This window comes from Lissotriton helveticus, chromosome 2_1 (genome assembly GCF_964261635.1).
Source record: "Lissotriton helveticus chromosome 2_1, aLisHel1.1, whole genome shotgun sequence".
Taxonomy (NCBI): Eukaryota; Metazoa; Chordata; class Amphibia; order Caudata; family Salamandridae; genus Lissotriton; species Lissotriton helveticus.
The window spans coordinates 401,470,215-401,495,648 of record NC_136059.1 but is presented as its reverse complement, the minus strand read 5'-3'; the positions used below and the strand labels follow the sequence as shown (position 1 = coordinate 401,495,648).

The window sequence follows — 25,434 nt, the reverse complement described above, 5'->3', positions numbered from 1 at the left end:
TATGTTGAGTAAAATCATCCAGGGGTAGTAACATTATTAGTGATGCAATAGTGACTTCTTCAGATAAAATTACATTAGTGGCCACTCTATGCAAGATTATCAGCAGGGATCCCCCGGGTTACCAGTAAGAGATGCCAGGTGGAAATTTTAAAAAGGGTTTGTCAGTTTGCAATGCCTTTACATGGGTAATAAATACATCACAGCCATAGCTGCAATCCCCCAGGCAACAAGGCAATAATATTAGTAATAAGTCTCCCTCAATGCCACGTTATTTTGCACACAAATATCATATTTTGGAAATTCAACCATATTTCTTTGAACGTCACCTAATGAGTTCTGAAAATACATACATTTTCATCTAGAAGGCACACTTCTTAATTTGGGGATACATCTATTAATTCAGCCATGCGAAAGCTCCAAATTGTGAGCTTGTTACAAGAAGCTGGAAATCTACCAGTAACTCACAAGCTACTCATTTGAGAAGCCTTTAAAGAGTTCCTCTGCTGAATCTGCCTTCTCATCAAACGGCATGTCTGCTAAAGAGACGTGCACATTTCAGGAGGACTGCATGGATTAAGTCCAAGGGCGAAGTTGCAGCACTACGCTATCATCTACTCTGCTTGTAGCGTCCTCCCCAGTCCAGAAGCATGCAAATGAATATGCCACTGAACTCTGTAACAGACGTCTTAATTCCTTAGCACACAATGAGATACTGCACACTGTGACCTTCAAAACCGTTAATAAACTCACCTTAACACCTCTCAGCAAATTATGCAATTCCTATGTTGAGGCCGCCCAGAACAGCAAGGGTTCGAGCGCACAGTCTCACGACACTACATCTCCCCCTTAGTTAAAGAAAAAGTACAAACAGTCACATTACATTTCCACAATAAGGCGCCAAGGCACTCGCACTAGTCTACCAGATCGAGGGGTATGAGACAGTTGAGACAATCACATTGTGCTCCAATGGCACATGGTCAGATGCTTGATCTGGACTATAAGGTGAGTCGCATTTTTAAATATTGCATGAGCCGATTAACATGAGGTAGGTGTTTAAATTTGACAAGTCCCATGTGACAGACTTTCCAGGACAATATGTTGTCACCATGTTTCCTTTGCACGTCACATCCCTCATAGAATCGACAGCAAATGGGATATCCGTTTTCTGCTTTTGTGTCTGCTTGACTAGGATGCTGTCCCCTTCATCGAAAACAGGTTCCTGAGCTCGTCGACGCCGATCGGCACGTATTCATCATGCACTTTTGCAAAGTGTCTGTGAATGAACCTGATCAGCACTCACAGTTCAGTCTACTGTCCACTGTGGTAGTTTGGTTCTGATGGCTCGCCCAAATACCAAGGTGACAAGACTCTCACCAGTTGTGGCGTTAGGAGCTGTTGAACGATACACACAGAGGGCTTGACATAGGACGTGGTTTAACTAGATTTCCTCCATTGAGGCTTGTTGAATTACCCTTTGGAGGGTACCCATGAATCGTTCCACAACACCATTAGCTGGGGGCCACACAGGTGTACTCTTTTGATGCTTGATATTTAGTCTGAATAGAAACTCCTTGAATTCTTTGATCTTTAACGGCACACCCGAGTCAGATTTGAAAATGGTGGGGAAAATGTCATGCAGCCGCTCGATTATCTTGCCATGGGTTGTTCATAACTTCTCTACTAGAGGAAAAAGTGACGACTCAACAACTACCATGAGATTATGTCCGTTTCCTAAAGGCTCAAAGAAATCAACTGCAACTCTTTCCCAAGCATGTGCAGGATGGTCCAAAATTGTCAGTGGATGCTGCGCAACTTTGGTGGAAAGTAGCTGCAAAGATGGCACTCTAATTCCCGCTCCACTTGCTCATCTAGGGATGGGAACCACCTTCAGTCTCTTAGGGATCTTTTGGTAGGTACAATACCACCAGCGACTACTGGGATGATGCCCCCCAAGTTTCTCTGGTCGACTAATTTCAAGCTCTACCCAAACGCTTTTCGTCAGGAGTCCCTGTGTTGAGCCTGGACCAGTTGCCCAAAAGACGTCAGAAAGTGCCTCATTAAGCGGTGGCTCTGCAGAGGTAGTGGCCGGCTGAAGCACTTCTGTCAGGAGGTTAGTCCCGACGGCCACTGTAGGGAAGTGGAGGGCCTCGGCCTCCCTACCAAATACAACTACGCAACTTGCACCCTCCTCCGTAGCCACAGTAGGAGGAGTGAGCATGCCAAGGCCAGGAGAGGTGTCCAGACCACGGGCATCCCCCAATTTCTCTGCCCAGTCCGGGTCATACTCACATTGAGCTGTGAGAGGGCCTTAAGACCCCTCCCAGTCCTCCCCTTCCTCCGAAGGCTGATGAACAGGCCTAAAAAAGGAGGCTGGACATAGGGGTAGACAGGCCCCATCTGCATCGGAATCGGTGTCAAGTGACATCGGTCACGGCTCCAAGTCCACATCGGGGCTGTATCCAGGGGCGACGTCGTCTGGTGCCATGAGCGACATCCGAGGTGGTGCCAGTGGGGACGTCGGTGGAGGTGTCACGAGGTCAACTGGCGTCGAACGGGATTCAGGCCTGGATCCTTGGGGGCCCTGCGGCGCCAGGGTCGGAGCGATGCCGGAGAAGCCGACAGTGAAGGGCTAGGACCCCCAGTGAGGCCCAAAGAGGCGGGTCATGGCAGACAGAAATTCCTGCAGCTGGGCCAGAGTCACCGACGTACCCGGGAAGGGCGGGTAGGCCAACTGCGGCACCGTAGGTTCTGCCGGAGCCGCGGGTGAGGCACCACCCGCACCCTCAGCCGCGTTGCGCGACGGGCGAGGGGGAAGTCCGTGAGCGATGGCGCGTCTTCGACTTTTTGTGATGCTTTGTCTTACCTGACCCAGAGTGCAAAGACTTCGATCCCGAAAGGAACAATTGTGATGGCTACGTGACCGGCCCTCGACCTCGCACGGGACCAGGACCTTGAGCGGCGCGACTGCCTGGGGCGCGACTTGGGGTCGTGGTCGCGCCCCAGGCATAGAGACTCGGGCGGTGAGGGTCTGTCACCGACATCATACGATGACTGTCCCCGCAAGACTTGAAGCTGGGCATCCCTACAGCACCAGGAGTCGATCGACTCGAAAAATAGAGACAAAAAGGCCTAGAAAAACTCAGCCAAAAAAATCACTTGGGGTACCGCTCTCTCCGGATCTGCGCTTGCTGGCGCGGAAAAAGAAAGGACTGACGTCTGCGCGCGAGGGTGGCGTCTTAGTAGCTGTGCAACATCATCTCGGCAACCACAACACCAACAACGGACGCCGAGCAGCACAATGACACCTTCCGATGTGCAGGGGTACTGCGGACGAAAACTTTCCGGATCTAGTCTGACGCCTGGGGGTAATTAGAAGGTAAGGAATCTATCACTGTTTCTTTCAGATGTGTGCTACATCAGGTCAGAGAATCCCAAACCTATGTTGGCGGGATGCCCTGAAACATTAATTTGATGAACACTCTTACTATTCAAACCCCTTTGTGGTCCGGTACTAAAAGAGGTACAATGCCAGAGGGGTTCTGCCCTCGTCACGATAGGGCAAAGGTCACCTCCTGATTTTTTTTAGTTTAAAAACATTTTTAAAAAACGTATTGCTGCTTCGTTTTCTAATTGAATTTGATGCTTGCTGCCACATGTTTTTTTTTTCACAACCAATTTTATTGAGCAAGTGAGCACCAAGAATGCGGCGTCTCCACACACGAAGAGCACCACAACAGTATCAATATAGCAGTTCCATAGGCAGCAAAAAAAGGTAAAAACAGGCTCAGAATATGCTCAGTATAGAAACACCCCAGCAACCTACCTTAACCCACAACTCTACCCCCCCCTCAAAACGCCCCCCCCCAACCCCCCCTACCACACATGTACAGAAGCAATAGAAAAAGAAAGTAGGTGAAATGCCACCAGGGCTTTACCGCTGCGGGCCAGAAATGTCACTGTGATCAAACGTCCTCCTCCTGCTCCGCCGGGGGGTCCAAGGACAGACCACGGTAGTCAGCCCAGCGCTTCCAGATTTTGTAGTGTTTGCGCGGGCAGCCCCGTGCTTCAAAGATCGGCCTCTCCAGACCCATAAAATAATCCAGCCCAGCCCTCCAAGCAGACAGGGGGGGAGCCCTCACTGACTTCCACGCCCGGGCCAGGTCCCGCTTAGCCACAACCAGCCCCAAGAGCAATAAGTGGCGCTTATAAACGTTACCCCCAATCCCTTCCATAACATGTAGCAGGCCCAGCCGGTGGGTACGAGGTAGGTCCCAGCCCAGAACCTCAGCCAGGCAACTCCACACACCCCTCCAGAATCCAGTCAGCCGGCCACACGACCACACCGTATGCAACAAGGAGCCAGGCACCGCCCCACATCGCAGGCATTCCGGAGATGCAATCAAACCAGCCTTCCACAACCGTTCACGCGTATAATAGGCGCGGTGCAAGTATTTAAATTGAATTAGCCGCAGCCGGACTGCAATGGCTGTTCCGCGTGGGGATTCCAGTGCCTCCCTCCAGTCGTCCTCATCAAGGGGGCCCACGTCTACTTCCCACGCTTCCCGAAGGGAGTGTAGGGTGGAGGAGCAATGGATCACAAGTGTCTGGTAGATCTTAGAGACCTTCTTTTCCCCCAGGTCCCCCATAAACACCTTTGCCTCAATAGGGCTGAACTCCGGCAAGGAGTCGAGGCCCGCGATGCTCGGGGCGAGGGCATGCCGCAGCTGGAGGTAGCGGAAGAACTGGGACTGAAGCATTTGGAACTCCGTGCGGAGCTCCTCGAAGGACTTGAGGGTGGCGCCGGACATGACCTGGCCCAGTTGCGTAACCCCAATGGCCTCCCAACCTTCAAATCCGGTCAGGGCCGCCAATTCCGGGAGTAGACCATTATGCCAGAGCGGCGTCTCAGCCGTCAATCTGCCCCACCATCCCATGCGGCGTAGCGACTGTCTCCACACCGCAAAGACCACTCTGGTGACAGATGGCAACCCACGGCGTAGACGGGCCGAATAAAGGATGGTGTGGAGCGTGCGTTCACCCATAAGCAATCGTTCCAAGGCATAAGCCGGATCACCCCTATCACAATGCCACCATTCATTAAGGACAAGTAGTTGTGAAGCTTGGTAGTAGGAGAGGAGGTCCGACGTGGCCAAGCCACCACAGTATGTGGATAGAAAGCACGTCTTCAACGCCACTCTGGCCGCACCGCCATCCCACAGGAAGCGGCCCAACACTGAATTAACCTGGCGGAACCACTCCAGGCCAATGGGATGAGGGAAATTCTGGAGTTGGTATAGGAGCCGCGGCAGCGCCACCATCTTAAAGATGGCCGATCTTCCGAAAATAGTGAGCGGCATTCTAGACCAGGTCTTAATATCAGCCTGGACCCGCTCCCACACCGGCAAGACTCCACGCGCCCAGGCCACGGCCCGCGACTCTGAGAGAAAGACGCCCAGATATTTTAGGCCATCCGTCGCCACTCGCAACTCTGCCGCCCAGGGGTCGGCAACTACTCCGCCACCTAGCACCCACAGGGTTGATTTATTCAAGTTAAGATGGAGACCCGAGACCTCGCCAAACACCCGCATAATCTCCAGAACCCGGGGACCCGACTGCCGCAGATCAGTAAGGAAGAGGAGGACGTCATCAGCATACAGTGCAATCCTATCCACCAGGTCCCATTCCAGACAAAGCCACGCAACCGGGCATCTGCTCGTACCCGCGACGCCAGGGGTTCCATGGCGAGGGCAAATAGGTACGGGGACAGGGGGCAACCCTGCCGAGTACCACGACCTATAGGAAAGCGCCCAGAGGTAGCTCCGGCCACGCGGACCGAGGCCGTTACATTGGTGTAGAGAAGACGAACGTACGACAGGAAGACCGGCCCCAGGTTGAGACGAGCCAACAGCGTGAACAGATACACCCAACTCACCGAATCAAAGGCACGGTCCATGTCCGCCAGGAAGAGTGCCGCCTGTTCATCTCTAGCACCCATGGCATCCACCGCCGCCTGTGCTCGTCGGACATTATGCCGGGTGGCCCTGTGAGGCATGAATCCAGCCTGGTCGGGGTGGACCAGGTCAGCAATGTGGGGCAAGAGGCGGTTTGCCAAGGCCTTTGCCAGAATCTTGGCCTCGATGTTAAGAAGGGAAATCGGCCTGTACGAGTCATGCCTGTCCGGCATCCTGCCCGGCTTCAAGAAGACCACGATTTCCGCATGACGCCAGTCTGGTGGCAGCTCTCCCCGATCCCGTGCCGCCTCTAAGGCGCGGCGATAGTGGGGCCCCAACTGAACGTGAAATTTTTTATAGAATTCGCTTGGGTAGCCACTCGGGCCGGGCGCCTTACCAGTATTCAACTGACCAAGGGCGTCCCCTAGTTCCTCAGCCGTAAGCGGGGCGTCCAGGGCGGTCCTTGTCTCATCGGGGACGGCCTGCGGTAGTAGGTCGTCAAGATATGCAGATATCTCGTCCGTCTCCAAATGATCGCTCGGAGCGTATTGCGCCTCGTAATAGCGGGCAAAGCTAGCCGCCAGCAAATCCGGATCGGTCATGATCGACCCGTCACTCGCCGCGAGACCCGGCAACGCCAGGGGCTGGAAGGTCGCCTGGCACAACCTATGCAGCATGGTACAGGACTTGTCGCCCCACTGATACACCCTGCTGCGCGTGGCGAGCCACGCCTGCCGGGCTTCCTCATAAAGAACGGAGGCGTACGACTGTTGAGCCTGCAGGAGCTGCCTCACAACGCCTTCGTCGCTCCCAAACCGACCACGCTGCTCTAGCTCCTCCACGCGGGCCGCGGCCGCCACAATAGCCTCCCGACGTCGTCGCCGAGCAGCCACGCACCAAGCTATATCAATGCCCCTAATCGTGGGTTTCAGTGCCTCCCACACCACCACTGCGTCCACATCCCCCACTAGATTCTCGCGCCAGAAATGATCAATCGCCTCACGCAGGTGATGCACATACTCAGGCTGCTGCAGCTGCCAAGAGGACATCCGCCAACGAAACGGCTGTCTTTTGGAGGGGAGGGTCATGGTAACCAGGACAGGGGAATGATCGGACAGGCCTCTGGGGAGTATCGCCGCATCGCTGACTCGACTCAAGCAGGCACCCGGCACAAACAGATAGTCTAGTCTCGAAAAGGACCCATGCACCGCCGACACATACGTAAATTCACGCACCGTGGGATGAAGGTGTCGCCACACATCAACCCAGCCCAGGCCACTCACAGTCGCACAAAGTTTGGTAAGAGCAACAGCAGAGGGGGGATCCGATGCAACAGGCCCCCGCCTCAAGCGATCCAAGCCCACGTCAATAACCTCGTTCCAATCGCCCCCCACCATAGTCAGCACCTCCGGAATCTCATCCCACAGCGCGAACAGCCGCTCAGACAAGGCCCACTGCAGGGGGGGGGCATACACACTGCCAAACACCACTTGTTCAGCACCTAACAGACCCTTGATGAAGATATAACGGCCCTGTGGGTCAACCCATTGCCTCTCATGGACATACGCCACCCTGCGGTGCACCAGAATAGCCACTCCCCGCGAGCCCCTCGTAAAGCCTGCATGGTACACTTGCTGAAATCCGAACCTCTGGAGGCTGAGGGCCTTGGTACCCAGCATGTGGGTCTCCTGGAGCATCAGTACATCCACCAACTCTCTTTTCCCCCAGCGCAGTACAGCCCCACGCTTGATTTTATCCAGAATTCCCCTCACATTCCATGTCAACGCGCAGGGTCTTTTGAGGAGACACAGTCATATTATTAGCCATTACCAACACAGTGTCCAGTATCCAGCCCCTCGTCCCACCCTGGCGCAACCCACAAGGCAACAGAATCAAAAGCTATACACACGCGTGGTCCCACCCTCCCAACCCAAACACTCAGCAACCCTCCCCAAACCCAAACCCCCCAAAACAGCAGCAATAAACAAACCTCCCCCCCCTTTGCCCCGCACCCCCCACCCCAATACCTCAGAGAACATTGAAGTATCTGTCGCGGCATGGAGAGACCCGGGTCCAGAACCGAGAACCCAGGGCCCGCCATACCAATGGATCCCAACATCCCAATCAAGACACACTCACCACCCCCCCCCCAACCCACTCAACCGCGGGGGTCTAAGGCCCAGAAAAGGCGTCCCCCGAGCCCCACCGCGTACCCAGAGAGAGTAACAGGAGTTCTCAAGGAGAACTGACTGGCATTAGGAAGTCATAATAGAACAGTCTCACCAGCCAATGTAGGGCGACTCAGCACTCGGCAAGAAAGGTCTAGTCCCAGCATTGTTCAGCTGCCGGCATCGGAGTGTTCCGAGTCCCCCGCACCACCCGTCTGCGATGCACTGGCAGAGGCCGACCTCTTCCTAGAGCGGGACCTCCGATGGCGACCCTTCCTGTTCGGGCGATTCATCCGCTCCGGCGACGATCCCTGGGACCCGCCCGGGTTCAGCCCCGGCTGGGCATGTGGTCTGAGTCGTACCGTCTCGTCGGTCCAGCGGAACACCTCCTCGGGGGAGTCGAAGAAGTGCGTCCGGGATTGGTGCACCACTCGCAAGCGGGCCGGATACAGGAGAGAGTATTGAAGCTTCAGGCCCCTCAGCTTGGCCTTAGCGGCCACGAAGGATTGTCTCTGCTGCTGCACCATCTTCGTGTAATCAGGAAAGATCATGATGGTATGATTCTCAAAGGTGAGCGAGCCTTTGTTCCTCGCCTCCCGCAGAATGACATCGCGATCATGATAATTGAGCAGCCGGGCGATGACTGGTCTAGGACGCTCACCCTCCGGTGGCCGCTGAATCAGGGCCCTGTGTGCCCTCTCGATAAAGCACGCGGACAGTGTCCTTTCGGGGAGCCAGCCCTCCAACCACTGGGTCAAGAACCGCGCCATGTCGTCCTTCTCGCACCGCTCCGGAAAGCCAATGAAGCGGAGGTTGTTCCGCCTCGCGCGCCCTTCGGCGTCCTCCACTCGGGCCGCCAGCGTCTTTTGGATACCCTCCACCTCCGCCAGCCTCTTCTTCAGGGCGCCCACGTCCGTTTCAGTCACTGCGATGCGGGATTCGGCCCCGGCGATCCTCTCCACTGCATTGCGGAGGTCCTGGCGCAGCAGCGTAACATCCGCTCCGATCGCCCCAATTTTGGCATCGAGCATGTCCCGGGATTGGGTGATGGCCGCCAGGATCGCTGCATTGTCCGGCCCAGGGCCGCCGCTGCCACCAGCCGCCCCAGAGCCACTGCTAGGCCCCGTGAACTTATCTATAGGGCCATGTTTAGGCGGTCCGCCTCCTCTGGTCATGGCCGATCGCAGGCTCACCGGGACCGCACACTAGGTAGGGTGGGCACCACTCCCGACCAGGTTCAGGAACTCCTGGGCACCGCCACTAGTACTGGAGGCTCCAGGCCCCGGGACGGATCACCGACTTCAGCGTCCCCAAGAAGGAAGTGGGCAGGCCAGCACAGGCCCGGGGTCGCGAAAATCGAGGCCCCGGCTTCACCAAGGCGGAACAGGCCTCCACCACCCCTCGTTGCCACTAGCAGCCGTCCGAGCCACAGGGAACGGTTGCGCCGCTATGGCCTGTGGGCAACTGTAGCCGTGAAGCTGAGCCACGCGCAGCGTCGTAGGCACCACCACCGCCCGTGAGCCCGCAGCTGCCGCCGGGCGTCGCGAAAATCGAGGACCCCGGTCTCCAGCCGGGCACTAGGCCTCACGTCGCCTTCGCCTCTTCCCGACCTCCAAAGAGAGAGGAAATTGTTCGCCCCAGGTGCAAGGATAAGCTGCGTCTCAGCAGTCCGTAGGCTATCTCCGCAGCAGAGTTGGGCCAAGAGCGGCGCAGCGGACGCCACCGCCACCCGCCAGTCCGCTACCGCCACCGGGCGTCCCGAAACTCAAGGACCCCGGTTCCCAGCCGGTCTCTGGGCCGCCCGTCGCCGTCTCCTCTCCGCGGTCACAGGATCGAGCAAGGCACCGGATCGAGACACCGGAGCAGGCAGGGGACTCCACCAGGTTAGCGCCAGGCACTGGGTATCAGCAGCGGGCTCGGGGGCCAGGATAACTGGAAGGATTAAGTCCGGGCCGACGGGAGCTCTACAAGGCTGCGACCGCCATCTTCGCCCGCCAAGCCACGCCCCCTGCTGCCACATGTTTTAATAGGAAACTGAAGTGCACAAAGAGAACTGTGTTCAATTCAGAGGAGGGGCTCTGGTGCACATGCGCCGGGTCAGCGGTCTAGTTATTGAAACCCGCTGTACCACAGACGTATACAAAGGCACCTGCTGACGCAACCGCGCAGCGGGCAGGCCGCTGGCGCGCCAAAGGCAAGCCAGTCTGCACCCGTCCGCGCCAGACCGGGCCCAGAGGCCAGTACCCCGGCATCTCCTCTCCCACATTTTCTCTATTATACCAAGGCAGAATGAGACACTTTAACAGAACCCTCTGGCCCATTTGCGCCATTCCATGTCATTCCCGGAGCCCCAGGACAAATGCCTTCATTGCCATTATGAATTTTCCTCACTTGCTTCCCCTCCCCACTCATCTTCTGCAGGGAAAACTCTCAAACTCCTTCTGCTTAACTGTAGATCTCTACCAAAACACGTGATAGAGATCTCATTATTACTAAAAGATTCAGAACCAGATGATCTGTTTCGTAGGGAGACCTGGCTTTTCCCCGGACATTGTACAAGCTCTTCCCCCCAGCTATCTGATCCACCGTTTAGATAGACCAACTGGCAAGGGTGGTGGAATAGCAATTATCTATAAAGACTTCATGATCTGCCGCCTGCTGGGTAGTCCTCTATCAGATTGCGAGAATGCCCACTTCTCGACTGAAGTCATCCCCTCAATTACTCTCGTAGGTATTCTTATTTATCGACCCCCAGGAGCACACAGTCAATTTTGTAAATCCATGCAGGAAGCCGCTACGAATCTCACTAGCATCTCTGCCAATTTCACTCTCCTTGGAGACCTTAACTTACATTTCGACGACCCTTCAGATCGGTCTGCTACCGACCTAGCCCAAGACCTTGCGACATACCAATTACATCAGAAGGTCCCCCAAGCAACACATACCAAAAGACATCTACTCGACCCAATTTTCTCCAATCTGGGTGAACTAAAAGGGGAAGTACCCATTCCAATACCATGGTCGGACCATTTTTTTAGCCCCCTTTACATGTTCCCCACCAATCACGGGCTCACACACCCTTTCTACACACACCCAAATACGCCCCTAGTCTAAACTCCCAGTAGAGGACAGAACTCATGAGCTTGAAAAAAAACATAGCAAATCAAGACTCCGACCCAGTCGTAGCCAACACAAGCTTTTCCATCTGGATTGAGAATTCACTCAACTATGTGTTACGTAAACAATCAGTTCAGAAGAAAAAGGACCTAATATGGTTCTCCCCGGAACTACGCCTCCTGCAAAAACAATGCAAGCAACTAGAGAGAAGGTGGAGGAAAGACTTCTCACTCAATATAAAATCTTAAAACAGAGCGGCCATTGCAACTTATAAAGCAGAAATAAAAAGAGTCCAAGCCGCCTATTATGAGGAAAAAATCTCACTGTCATCCAACTCCTCTAGAGAAATATTCCTCATCGCAAAAAAACTTCTTAAGGTCCCCGACCTCCCCCCCGGTGGCACCAGATCTTTCCAGACGCCGCTGTAATGATTTTGCAGAATTCTTTTCCAAAGTCTAAAACATTCTCAGGCACCAAAGTCTAAAATATTCTCAGGCACCTCCCCCAACCTGACTTTGATTCTATATCCAAGCCCATGGACACTGAACCACCTGAGAGTAATCTTCACCTTCAGACCTACCCCCTGCCCCCCCCCCGCTCACTCAGGAATCAATCCTTCCCATTTTATCTTCTGTCACGAGTGGGTCACCACTTGACCCGGCTCCTCCAAACATTTTGACACTGGTAGCACAGACAGTCGCCCGCCTTATCACCAATGTGATTAAAGCTTCATTAGTTATGGGAATAGTACCACAGGACTGGAAAAAAGCAATGGTAAAAGCGCTACTAAAAAAGCCTCTCTAGACCCAGCTGAATTGGGCAACTCCCGCCTATTTCACTCCTCCCAGGAGTCCGCAAAATTGCGGAAAAACACATCAACTACACACTATCTGCATTCTTCGAATCCCACAAACTGCTCCACCCCTCACACACAGGCTTCCACCCCTGCCAAGACACAGAGACAGCCATGTTAGCGGTGGTTGAAGAAGAAAGAAAGATTCTCTACTCCGGAGGATCCTCTGCCATAATCCTCCTCGACCTAAGCGCAGCCTTCGACACGGTGAACCATCGCACTATGATTCACCGTTTCCAGAAGTTGTGAGTGACAGGTACGGCCCTATCCTGGCTCCAATCCTTCCTTGAAGAAAGATACTTCCAGGTATTCGACGGTCATATTCTATCCAAGCCCTTCCCGCTGCAATGCGGAGTCCCCCAGGGCTCATCCCTGAGCCGGACTCTTTTTAATGTACATATGGCCCCTCTGGTGAATATAGTTCTCCCCCTTTGGAATCCATATGGTTACATATGCTGAGGACACTTAGCTGGTCGTAGCACTGAATCAGGCTGAACGCTCGCCCACCGATCTCCACTCCTGTCTCGAGGAAGGTGCTAACTGGATGAGCCTATTCCACCTAAAGCTCAATAGAGACAAAACTGAGCTTAAGCTGCTTGGCAACCATTTAATTTTTAAATCTAACACCATGTGGCCAGTCTACATGGGTCCAGCACCAGTCCTGAAAACTGAGATAAAGAGCGTGGGAATCTGGCTAGATCAAGGCCTTACCTTCAAGGCTCAAGCCAGGAAGACGGCCGCCGCATGCTATGGCCTACTCAGAATGACCCAAAAAATACTCCCTCTACTTCCTTGCCAAGCGAAAAAGTTGCTTACCCAGGCCTTGATCTTATCTAGGTTGGACTATGGCAACGCTCTCTACCTAGGGGCCCCCAACTCAGTAATTATAAAGCTGCAGATCGCTCAAAATTCGGCAGCTAGATTGCTTACAAACACACACAATCACTGCTCAGAAAAGCCCGCCCTACACTCATTTCACTGGCTTCCGGTACAGAAGAGAATCCATTTTAAATCTCTCTGCATCGCCCACAAGTCCTTAGATGGAAATAGGCCACCCATCATCAAAGCCTTGATCAAACCCCACAAGACAACCACAAGGCCACCAGAAGTCTTCGCTCCACCTAGCAGAAGTGCCCAGAATCAAGAGATCCAGAGCGGGTGGCCGTCTCTTTTCATACAACGCTGCCGAGCTCTGGAACTCCCTCCTGCTCACCCTTCGCATGGAATCTAACCACCTTGCATTCCAGAACCAGCTAAATACATAAATCTCCCCATAAGGGTCCCGGATTGCAACCCTCTGGAAATAAAGCGGATTACGGAGTATCTTGGGTATACAGGGATCTCTAAACTGTATAAGTCTCTCATACTGAATATCCCAGAAGAGCTCAAAGCTTGGGGTTGCACAGGGTAGAGATCTGGGCGAAGTAGAAGAGGAGTGGTGAGACACCAGAATGGGAGTGCAGCTGCGGGCTATCCCTGCCAATCTTGTATTCATGCAGTTTAATTATTTTCAGAGTGTACTACAGCCACAACAGGCAATGGAAGGAGGGTAGTGCCTGCATTCCAAAATGTACATGCTGCAGGAGGTACGAAGGTACATTCTACTATATGGTCTGGAGTTGTCACCTCAACAGGGGGTACAGCAAATGTTAATTCTTTGGCAGCAGAAACAAAACACATAACTGGACCTCAAGATGGCAGGTCCATGGTTCCTGATTGCTAAAAGAGATGAAACTCATGTTGGCAGAGCTGCTTCACACCCATTCTTGGTCCAATTCATACACTATTACGCGGCGTCTGAAAAAGATTTATAAGGGGAGGGGATGTGCAGTGAAATGTTATGATTTAGGACCAACAGACTGCTAATCAAGCAGGTTATTGAAACCAGGAGGTGTTCCTTGTACATCATTATTCTAACGATGTTGGTGTACTAAACAGCTGTATTGAGATGCACATTCACAATATGATTTCCTCAGACTGTTCTGTATTGCTTTATTGGTTGCACTAGTACACAAAATTAAATAAAAAGAACCTTAAACAAATACGACAAACAATCGCACAAAGGTTATTGGTGAGAGAGGTAATGGTTATAAAACCAAACAAAATGGACCATCAATCTGAAATCAGAACAATAAAAAGGATCGGCTAAGTTATCCACAGCACAGATTACAAGTGGCTCAGAAAAGATAAATACATGACCATTTTTTAAACACGACAAATCAAAGTGAATTAGAGATAATGTACCGGGAATCCATTCTCTGCATTTCATTACACATGTAGTATATAACCATACCTCTCCCGGAGTTAAATCCCAAAATAGTCTCAAGCCACTAAAGACTCCATGGTTTTCTATGTGACAAAGCTGCACAGGAGCACTGTCTCATTTACATTCAGGACAGGCATGTTTCAGAAGAGGCTGTATTAGACTAGGACCAAAAGGAGACCTTCTAAGTTTCGTAGTATTATGGATTTTTGCACTGAGATCTGATGGATGCGGTCTCTTATTGAGGCATCAATCAAGACGGTGCTAATAGATGCAAATACAGGAGATTACATTTTAAAGTACTGAATAAACATTAAGTTCTCCCAAGCTGAGCAATTTAAAGGATCTAGTCTGTGTGCATATGATGTGGTTGATTGAAGACTGTCAAATAGGGACTTCAATCGTGAATGGTGTGTGGAAACAAAGTGTATGGCCAGGAGACTGCATTTAGCTACCTTATAAAATAAAACAGAAGAGCTGAAGAAGAGACTGACATTAATAACAGATTTCAGCATACTGACCTTGCAATTTTCCATATGCGACAAGCGAACCACTGAAAGTTACACCACCAATGTAGGTACCCAGATAGGCCACAATTTTAGTAAGATTTGCTGCTGGATCTGTCGCAAAATGTGGGTACTCAATCATGTACTCTGCGACACAGGTGAAGACAGCTGCCAAACCAACCAGACTGTGGAAAGCAGCTACGAGCTGCGGCAGGTCAGAAATCTGAATGCGCTTAGCAATGGTCAGCCCTGAAGTGTCAAAAGAACAAACAATGTTAAACGTCAACATGAAATTAAAAAAAGCTCACTTGTCACATTGTTTACACTTCACATTACCTGACCAACGTAACTTTCTGTTTAATGATTTCATTAACATGTTTTCTAGAGCACAAACCTCACTGATGCGTAGCACTAGTGTGATGTCCAATGAAAAGTTAAAGGGGAAATCAGTGTGATATATGGACTGAAGCTTTTTGGCCTGAACCCTACAGCAGTAGCAGACAGGATGGGTTAGTTAAGAATAATCATCATCTTAATATTCCTCCTTGCATGCTTTAATTAATTGGAGGACGCTGGCTTTGCATAAGGTTTACCACTTGATGGTTATACCGTGCACATGGTCTAGAGATTCTCCAGAAGTGTACAGGGCTCAATGTAAAACGCAAAGTGCTCTATTAGTGGCAGTGAGGGCAAGCAGCATTATGCCCAACAAAGAGGAAGCCAAGACATTTATTGCACAAAATTGACCAATTACTGACCCTAATCAAAAAGACTATCCACACCAATTTTAGAAAAATAAGCTTTGTTAAAGTTTTAGTTTAAGATCTTCGCAATAAGATAAGGAAGTTTTGCAGGAAAAATACTTAAAGCTTTTAAAAGTTGACAAAGTGCATTTTTTTAACAGTTCAATGTTATACCATGGAGGAATCAGTAATGTGGTTATTCAGGTAAATATGCAACTTACTGTTTCAGTCTTTGGGAGCAAAGGTCAGCAAGGGTAAAGGGAGTACCAAAACTACACCATCAGCGGCACAGGGGCGGCCAGATGCAATGATCAAAATCAGAGTTCAGCCCAATGTGTTTCAATGGAGATTGTTGGTGCTCAAAGCCACACTGCTTGCACATAGATAATTCGGTTGCAGGAGCCATTTATTTGGGGGGGGGGGGGGATTATAGCAAGCATATGGGGGGGCGGGCGCACAAAGCAGCACCAAAAATACACCACCAGCGGCACAGGGGCAGCCGGGTGCAGGGTGCAAAATCAGCAGATGTCCAATTCTTTTAAATGGAGAGTTTGCTTTAAAAAAACTGGGTGCAGACGTCGAACCAGAGGCAGCAGGAAGAAAACCAGCAACAGCAGAGTTAAAAAGAGATGTAAGGGGTTGTAGTGGCACTGTCTATTCAATTAAACAAGCCACAGGGGCGTCAGGTGCAAGGTTGCCATTAGACGTCAGATTCTTCTCTCCAGAGACAGTCGTGGTCAGGGGGAGCCTCTGTATTCAGGCTGTAGGCGTCGTCGAGAGGTCCAGGAGAGATCAGACAACGCTGGACTGGTGGTCAGGATCACAGGGTAACCTGGTCTGGGTTTGTGGTCCACCTCAACATAGCAAAACACACAAGATGATGGACGGAATGTTGCACAATGGCAAAACATTCACTCCCAGTCACAGATCTGGGTTTAATCCATCGTTATTTTGCTCACCAAGCCACCCCAGTTCAGACATGGCCATATGCGAATCAGTCTTGACCCTGTGCCTCATGGGAACAGTCCAGACCGAACTGCCAAGCTATGTATTCCCTGGACCGGAATCAAGCATCCTAGGACCAGTTTCTGGCTATCAGCCGTCTTCAGCCAGGATAGCTCGACTCCAGTGGCGTAGTGAGCACGGGACCCACGTCTGGGCATATCCTTCCCACATAGGGTGAACAGCAAAACACACAAGATGATGGACGGAATGTTGCACAATGGCAAAACATTCATTCCGGACCGGCATCAAGCATCCTAGGACCAGTTTCGGGGGGGGTGCGGAGGGGAGGGGGGGGAGTCTGATTTGCTCAAACGCTCCGTCCATCATCCCCTTTTGTACCACCTCAACATAGGCCAGAGGTGTCGGGTGCAGAGTAGCCAGGACTCTCAGATCTGGAGGGCACCGGAGTCCTTTTAGTTGGTTTCTTGGAGACAGAACCACTGTCCTCGGGATTTCTGGTCTTTATCAAGGTTCGGGCAGTTTTTCTCGGGTTTCTGGAACTCGCTGGCTGTAGGACAGGGTCTCGCAGGGTCTTTGAAGTTGGAAACCGGTAGGGCTCAGGCCAAGTCAGTAGTTGCAGTCAAGCTTCGCTGCACGGCTTTGTAGGAAAGTGCCCATTTTTGCCTGGTAACCACCCACTTTTTTTTGCCTGCCATCTGATGCAACCTGACTTTCTCTGCCCTGGTTCCCTGATAACCTGGTTCCCAGGGCAAGTGTTCTTTCCCAAAACGGTACCGTTGCAACCACAATTCGCCCCTCCGTGTCCAGAGGTAAGCCCCTTGTAAAACGGTTCCATGGGCACCAAGGGCACTGTAACCAAAGAAGGCCCCCAAAGGCTGCAGCACCTATTGTGCCACCCTTCGAGGCCCTGTACCTTAACACCCACACACTGCCATTGCAGGATGCGGGTTTTGCTGCAGTGAAGAGTCGACATGGCACGCATGTGTGCCATGCCTACAACATACTGCCTGAGACCTAGGTAAGTCACCCCTCTAGCAGGGTCTGGGAGTTGCTCAATATTAACTCTGCAGCTCCATAATGGCTTTACTAAACATTGAGAAGTTTGGTTGCAAACTTCTTATCACATTAAATCCACGCTGATGAGTGTTGGATTTAATGTAAAATGCACTCAGAGGGCATCTTGGAGAAAATAGACCAGCCCTGGTGTGGTTCCTGAATAGCTGCCCACCATTTGCCACCACCAGATAGGTTTCTGGACCACTGGGTAGAAAGCCTACGCTCTCTGGGTCCAGAAACAAAGCCCATCCTGGGCAAAGGAGTCCTGCGTCATCCCCCAGGATGGCTTGGTCCACAAAGGGGAAGCTTCAAAGGCCGGCCGCCTTTGGAAGCTGTCCGTGTCTTTTGTTTTCCCCAGCAACTGACACCCACCGGTTCTTTCTCCCACTTTGGGCAGGAGAATCAGTGGGAAAAGCCAAGCTTTGCTAACCCTACCCCTCAGGTGGGGGAAGCAAGATGAAGCACACATCTCAGTCCCCTCCATCTTGAAGATGCAGGGACCAAGCCAATTAGGGAGACAATCATGCCCCCCTCCCACTGGAGGGTGGCATAACAGGGAGTGTACCCTCCCCAAGGAAGGGACCCACTGGTCCAGACCAGCACACCACTTTAAACAGCCCTAAATTTAGTATTTTGGGCAACCCTGAATCTTGCCTCCTTAGATTCAAGTAAGAAGGACCTAAGAGCCGTGCTGACTGAGGACGAAAAGGACACCAACTGTTCCCACTACAACCTGCCTACAATGAAGAACTACAATGAAGCAGCCAGCAGCCCCCGCCCAGAGAACTTAACTGCACTCATCTTACAGACTGTCTCCTGTAAGCACCGGATTTGCTCAACAAAGACCAGAATCTGGATTCCAGCAACTCGCGAATATGCGCTACTCTGCACCTGCCGCCCACAGCCTGAGTTTGAGTGGCCCAACATCAGGAGAAGGTCTTTCTTCCTTTCCCCGACCTCCTTCAAGCCGCACGATGAAGCCTGCAGCCTGAACCTGAAAAGTCCCCCCGACCAGAGCTGGTAAGTGTACCAGACGCCAGAAGACACCCCTGCACTCAATGCCACACGGTTCAGGGTGGCCCAACAGACTGTCTAGGCATCCCTCAAGAACCCAATGTACCTTTCCAGCCCGTGGTCACGTTCAGAAATCTCCCTGCCCGAGCCTGCAGCAACTTTGTCAAACCGAAGGTCCCGACTGGCATTCACAGGATACCTGACGACCCTTGGCACCCTGCACCCAGCCGCCCCTGTGCCGCTGGTGGTGTAGCTCCTGTGCTGATCGTTGGACCCTCCAGTGCTGACCTTAACCCCAGGATCTTTGCTGCCACACCCGAGTGGCCTGCTAGTACGCAGTCCCGAACCGAAGGCCCTCTTAGCCCCATTGGCTAATATTAGGTCCCTGCACTCTGGAGAGGGGTGCACCGTTTGTGGTCCCAGAGAGCAGGGTCTCTCCACCCAGTAATCCAGAAACATGTCTGCGTGTGGAAGCCTGCTTATAGCCAGTCAGTTACCATACCAGGGTCGGTAGGTTCTCCGAGTACATAGTTTAAGAAATCTCACACTGGCATCAGTGTGGGTTTATTAGAAATGAATTGCTTGGTGTCACACTCCTGGTTGCAGTGAAGCCATCGTGGTGCTGGGAAACTTGAGGTGTTGCGTTTCCAGCCCATGTACTCCTTCTGGCTTCCATTGCACTTGCAATATTTAAGATTTGACTATTGTAGAGGCATATCTACTCATACGGATAGGCTCTCACCTGTGGCATAGTGCACCCTGCCTTAGGGCTGTAAGGCCTGCTAGAGGGGTCACTTACCTATACCTTCAGGCAGTGCTGGCTGGCATGGCACAAAGGCAGGGTGCCACGTCAACTTTGTTGTTTGTCATCTCACAGAGGCAGGCAAGCTGCAGGGGCAGTGGCGTGATCCTAGTGAGGAGATCTCAGGGGACCCTCTTCAGCTTCAAGGCCCTAGGTACCAATGATAACACTTAACAGGGACTTACAGGGAGCAGAGGTACCAATCGTGGATATGTTTTTAGTGAAAAAGCACTGGCACAGGAGTGCCTGGTTGGCAGGGACCAGGTGCACTACAAACAAAACTACATCAATGTCCCGGCACAGTGTGGGTGCTAACCATGTCTAAAGAGGCACTTTCTCACATTAATTGTGGGTCAGTCTTGCCCAGTGTAGGAAGGAGAGGGCTATAAGAGGTGCTGGGGTTAACATAAGCACACCTACAAAATAAGAGTATTTGTGAACATTAAAAATTAAAATGTATGTACAGAATGATGTAAAGGTCTCTTTAAAACTACTTTGAATAAGATGGTGGAGGCATGATCAAGGAGTTCAGAACAATGTTCTAGAATTTATATTCATGTTTTGTCAGACAGTCTGCTGCCATAAATTTGTTAAAAGGAGGGTGGAGGGTCATGGCAAAGCTTGGACAGGCCAATCGGTTTACTTGCAACAATTACGAATTATGAATGTCCACAGATTCAGGTATCAACAAAAAGGAACATAACAGAGGAGAATATACACAGAAAAGAAAATCATCCGTAGAGGATATCGCCCTAGAAATTTGGAGAATTAACCAATTACTATCTTTCAGTATCTATTTGGTGTACTACCTTCCATTCTGGTGTATTCAGAAGATTGCACTTATTATGATAGTGGTTAAGAAGACTTCGTGTAGGAAGCGGACTCTTTGTATAGTGAACTACAGTGTGTAGAGTTCAGGCAACCCTTACTGGTTTACAGAGGTAAAAATGAGAACACTAAATGCTCCTTTGTGTTAGTGTGGACTACCAGTTTAAGATTATCAGAGGGCAATGCTAGTGACACTCGAATAAATCTGAGACCAATTTGGAAAAATAACTTGTGTTTTGTATATAAATTTTGAAACCAATAACTTAGTTATCAGGTAAGTACTTTTTTTAAATACTGAATTTCACAGGTAAGTAAACCGTTCACTCAAAATATAATGAACCTTTACGCAGCAATGTTTCCCTTTGGGAAAAAACGCATATGTGGCATATAGGTAAATACTGTTGGTATCGGGAGTTGGAGTGGGGGGTATACTTCTGGACTTAAGGTTGTAGGGGGCAAAGAACCACCAGAAGTTATTTGTTACCTGCCCTAGAGTGGTCTGTATAAAATGGTAGTTTTGCAAGTTTTCCAGCTACATGATGGTTTCACTGAAACAAGAGCTGTTTGGACTCAAACACCACATGTTAATAAACCCACACTGATTCCAATGATCGATTTATTAATCCATGCACTCAGAGGGCACCTTCGAGGTGTCCCCTGAAAACCTACCAACTACTAGTGTACTGTCAGACTGGTGTAGATCAGTCTACCACCACAGACAAGTTTCTGATCCCCTGTAGATGAGTGCCCGTGCTCTTCGATGGCAGAAATAGTGCCTTCTCCGGTCGGAGGTGTTGTCAACATCTCCAAGGATGAAGGCTAAGTATTTGCAGGTGGCACCTACAACCCAGGAGAATGGACTTCGAAGGTTGTAGGGGTGCCCTGCGCATGCAGGGGCACCCTCACACTTACGGCCCAGCACCCTGCCTTCAGGATTGAAAGGCCTGCCTTAGGGGTGACTTATAGGTTTTAGGTGTAGTGGCCTCAGATATAGAAACCTATATCGATCGTAAGAGGTGCTAGCACCAGATTATACAGGCTGTAATGGCAGGCCTGTAGACACAATTTGAGTGGTCTCTCATGGGTGGCATAATACAGACTGCAGCCCATGGGAGACCCCTGGTGGACCATATACTAGGGCAGTGGTTCCCAAACGTATTCAACCTGTGGCTCCCTTGACCAAATTGGCAGTTGGCCGTGGCTCCCCATCATCTCACTTTTTTCTTACCGGTGGGAGGATGTAAACCAGACCTCAGGAGTACTTCCAATTTTCGCTCTGAGATTAATTGGGATGAAGCCGATGAATAAACTGTCTTGTTGTCACTTTTAGGTGGCCCAGTCTGGGGTGATTGAATAGCGTGCATTCCTTGAATTCCAGGTACATCTCGGTTTATATTTCCCACTTGCTTTCAGCAAGTGAAAATGTGAGCAGAAACCCTACATTTTCTCTAAGGGAAATGCAACTTCAGCTTTAAGAAATAGCTTCAGAGCAGTGGAAGTGCCAGTTCCAGATAAATAAGTGGTGCATGTCTTATCTCACATTTCAACAAACAGGCGAACAATCTATTCTACATATATTCTTTTTTCCTGTAATTAGGGCCCATCTAGATATTTGTTGCAGCAAAATAATATTCGCCCTGACATCGCCTCAGGTTGTGATTGTAGATAAGGTTTGAAAATACTCATTTTATTTGGGAGGCCTTACTCTTGTTACTAACTATGACACAAAAAACTGCAACGAAGATAAAGAAAACGGTGTTTAAAAAAAACATCGGAGACATTTTTTTTAGTTCTTGCTTGCATTGCAAAGCAAGGGATGAGGAGTGGACACCTGATGACCCCTTTTATATACGCAGCTGTTCATGTGCAACGGCTAACTTTTGGCAAGCATGCCTGCATAGCGGCTGCTTTCTTTTATATTACCGATTATATATCGAGTTTGTTTACATTTGCAATAGCCAGCCTATGAGTTGTAAGTCCTCTCTGAGTCCTCGCCATAGCTCAGTCTCAGCTCATAATGTTGAGACACAAGAGAGACAAAAGAACACAGTCTTAACCTGCATGTGGGAGACTTTTTGGCTGTCTTGTAATGCGATGGTCCTGGCAGGGACAGAATAAACTTAAACATTGGAGGGTGTGAATTTGAGCTCTCCTATCACGGCTGATATGCTGCACTCCGTGCACATTACCACCAAACAACATATTTTCCTTGAGGCGAATCACACTGAGATGTCCACGTATCACGAGAAACAAACACTTTGAAATAATAAGTAAAGTAAACAGCTGTAACTTTGTACTCGCGCTGTTTTGCCTGTTAGCACCTGTGTCTCTTCCTGGGGCAGTGGGGAGCGAATCCTGCAAAAAGGAAAATGTTGGCATTCACTAACAGCAAAGCAGAATAGACGAGCACTCACTGTTGTGACAATATATATTTCATATATACACCTCTCCTGAGCACGTGATGCTGGAGATAATGGCATTTTAAAAAATAATACTCTCCGTAAATGCTGATTTAGCAAGAAGTAGCACGAATAAGGTATCCTTCACAGCGAGGGTGAACCATGCCCAGGCCAAGGCCTCTATAGCCTCCCATCAGCTGCCACGGGCAAGCAGTGGACACTACTAGAAATGAAACGTGCAAATGTCCTTCCCTGACGCTATCTTGATCCCTGACATCAGTGATAGAGGGGTCGTCCAATACGAGGCAAATTATAGGGAAAAGGCAACTTTTCCCCGATCTGGATTGGGAGACGTCAGAGGCAGAACAAGTCTTCCCTTCGGGAAAGGAATGAGGGTCACACGAGGCAGCTGGGAGGAGGAGCTGTTTCTTAGAAAGGGAAGGAATATGCTACTTACCAGAATGCATCTGTTCTTGGCATGTAGGGCTGCTAATATTCATATCTTGTGCATAGATCGCCGCCTAGTGTTGGGTCCGGATGATTGCGCATTGTTGTCCTGGAAGAGTTTTTGAAGTATCACGAGATTGGTGGCTCCTCCCTCGGACTACAGTGCGCATGGGCATCATCTCCATCCTCAGATTGTTTTTCGCCATTGTGGCAGGGATGGAGTATGATACAGTAAGTGATGTCCATGCTAGAGATTAATTCTGAGTGCTACAGCTGCGATAGGCACCGGGGAGGACGATATGAATGTCAGCAGCCCTACATGCCAAGAACAGATGCATACTGGTAAGTAGCATATTCCGTTCGAGGCATGTGGGCTGCTGAATTCATATCTTGAGCATAGAATGTATAGCAGTCTCCCTTTTAGCTGTGGTTTCCCGTGCCAGCTGCAGCAGTCTGAAAAAGAGTCTTGAGAACAGCCTGTCCTACAGCCGCTTGCTATTTGGAGTGTACATCTACGCAGTAGTGTTTGGTAAATGTATGTATGGTAGTCCATGTGGCTGCTGTACATATGTCTTCTAGAGTAATGTTTCCTAGGAAGGCCATGGATGCCCCTAATTTGCGTGTTGAATGCGCTCTTGGGGGTACTGTTAATGTGTGTTTAGCTTTCTGATAACAAATTTGTATGCACTTAATCCATCTGGCTATACCTGATTTGGAAATGGGGTTGCCTTTGTGCTGTGGTGAAAAGGCAACAAACAGTTGCTTAGTTTTTCTGAAAAGTTTTGTCCTGTCGATATAGTTCAGGAGAGCTCTTTTAACTTCTAAGGTATGTAGAGCTCTTTCTGCCACTGAATCTGGATTTGGGAAGAACACTGGCAGTTCTATAGCTTGATTGATGTGAAACTGGGATACCACCTTTGGCATAAATTTAGGGTTTGTTCGTAGCACAACCCTATTTGCGTGAATTTGTATGAATGGCTCCTGAATAGTTAGAGCTTGCAGCTCACTAACTCAACTAAGGGATGTTATCGCCACTAGAAAAGCCACTTTGCACGTTAGGAACTGTATCTCACAGGAGTGTAGAGGTTCAAAAGGGGGTCCCATTAGTCTGGTGAGAACTACGTTCAAGTTCCAGACAGGTGAAGGTGGGTGTCTAGGAGGAATTACTCGTTTGAGTCCCTCCATGAAAGCTTTAATAGCAGGCACTCTGAAGAGGGAAAGGTGCTGCCTGTTCTGAAGATAAGCTGCCACAGCAGCTAAATGTATACATATGGAACTGTAAGCCAGATTCCATCTGTGCAAATGCAACAGGTAACCTATGATGTTTTGAGTAGATGCGTTGTAGGAGAGTAGGGTCTGCAATCCTATGATCACCCAGATTTTTGCTTTTTGCTGCACTGGTTTACGACTTTCCCTGGCTGTGGGCCTGCTAATCAGACCCACAGCCTAGCTGTTCTCTCTATCCAAATTGTACTCAGGTACTGAATTGGCACTGGGCCCTCTCCAAGTCCCTGTACCCAGGGCTGAGGTGTACCCAGAAGTCTCCCAGGGGCTGAAGCATGTATTATGCCACCACTGGGCTGACTAACTAAACTGACACAACTGGCTGCACGACAGCTGGGGCAAGGTGGTGTACTCACCCTTTGCTTTAGATATAGTATACCTATATCTAACCCTAAAATGGACACACAGATCTCCTATCAGTCACTCCTATGGCAGGCCTTAACAATCCTGAAGGCAGAGTGCTGGGAATCGTGTGAGATGGTGCTCTGGCATGAGCTGAGCCTGTCTGCGGCTTTCGGGATCCATCCCTTAGCCGTTTCCATGATATCGCATACCATATACTCTTAAGTGCATCATAATCCTCGCGGTTATATGCCAACTCTGGTATCGCTTTATCAAAACATGTCGAGTAAGGTGTCATACGAATTGGAATACTAACCCCTCGCCAATTCTGGCGACGGGGTTAGCATTCCACCCTTCTAGAGGGACACGACATGTATGTAACCCCTAACCCCGGTTAAAGTCAGACAGAGCCTTAGCATCCACAAAATGGATGCTGCCACCGAGACACAAGTCTGCCCTCCTGCTGCTGGGAGTCCTCCCAGAGCAGGAGATAAGGACAAAGGGTTTCCTGCCAGGGGCGGTGCCAGCACCGTCCCAGACAGGATTTTGTGTATTGTAGGTAGGCAGGGCTTCAGAGGAAGGTGCTCACTGTGCATAGGCTGGCTTGAACCAGTTCCAGGGACACTCCAGACCCTGTGCTGGGGAAAAGCCCGCCAAGGAAGTGGGTGTAACCACCCCCCTCCTGGTCCCACCCC

General features: G+C 50.5%; 1 protein-coding gene across 1 annotated transcript in view; it reads right to left on the bottom strand.

Annotated features, from left to right (window-relative positions):
• The window catches only part of NNT (nicotinamide nucleotide transhydrogenase), a 480,843-nt gene that overhangs the window by 164,653 nt on the left and 290,756 nt on the right, over positions 1 to 25,434 (bottom strand). Inside the window, exon 15 of the mRNA XM_078675042.1 lies at positions 14,874 to 15,107. Within this exon, the coding sequence (XP_078531168.1) occupies positions 14,874 to 15,107 (234 nt within the window). The remainder of the gene's footprint in view (positions 1 to 14,873; positions 15,108 to 25,434) is intronic.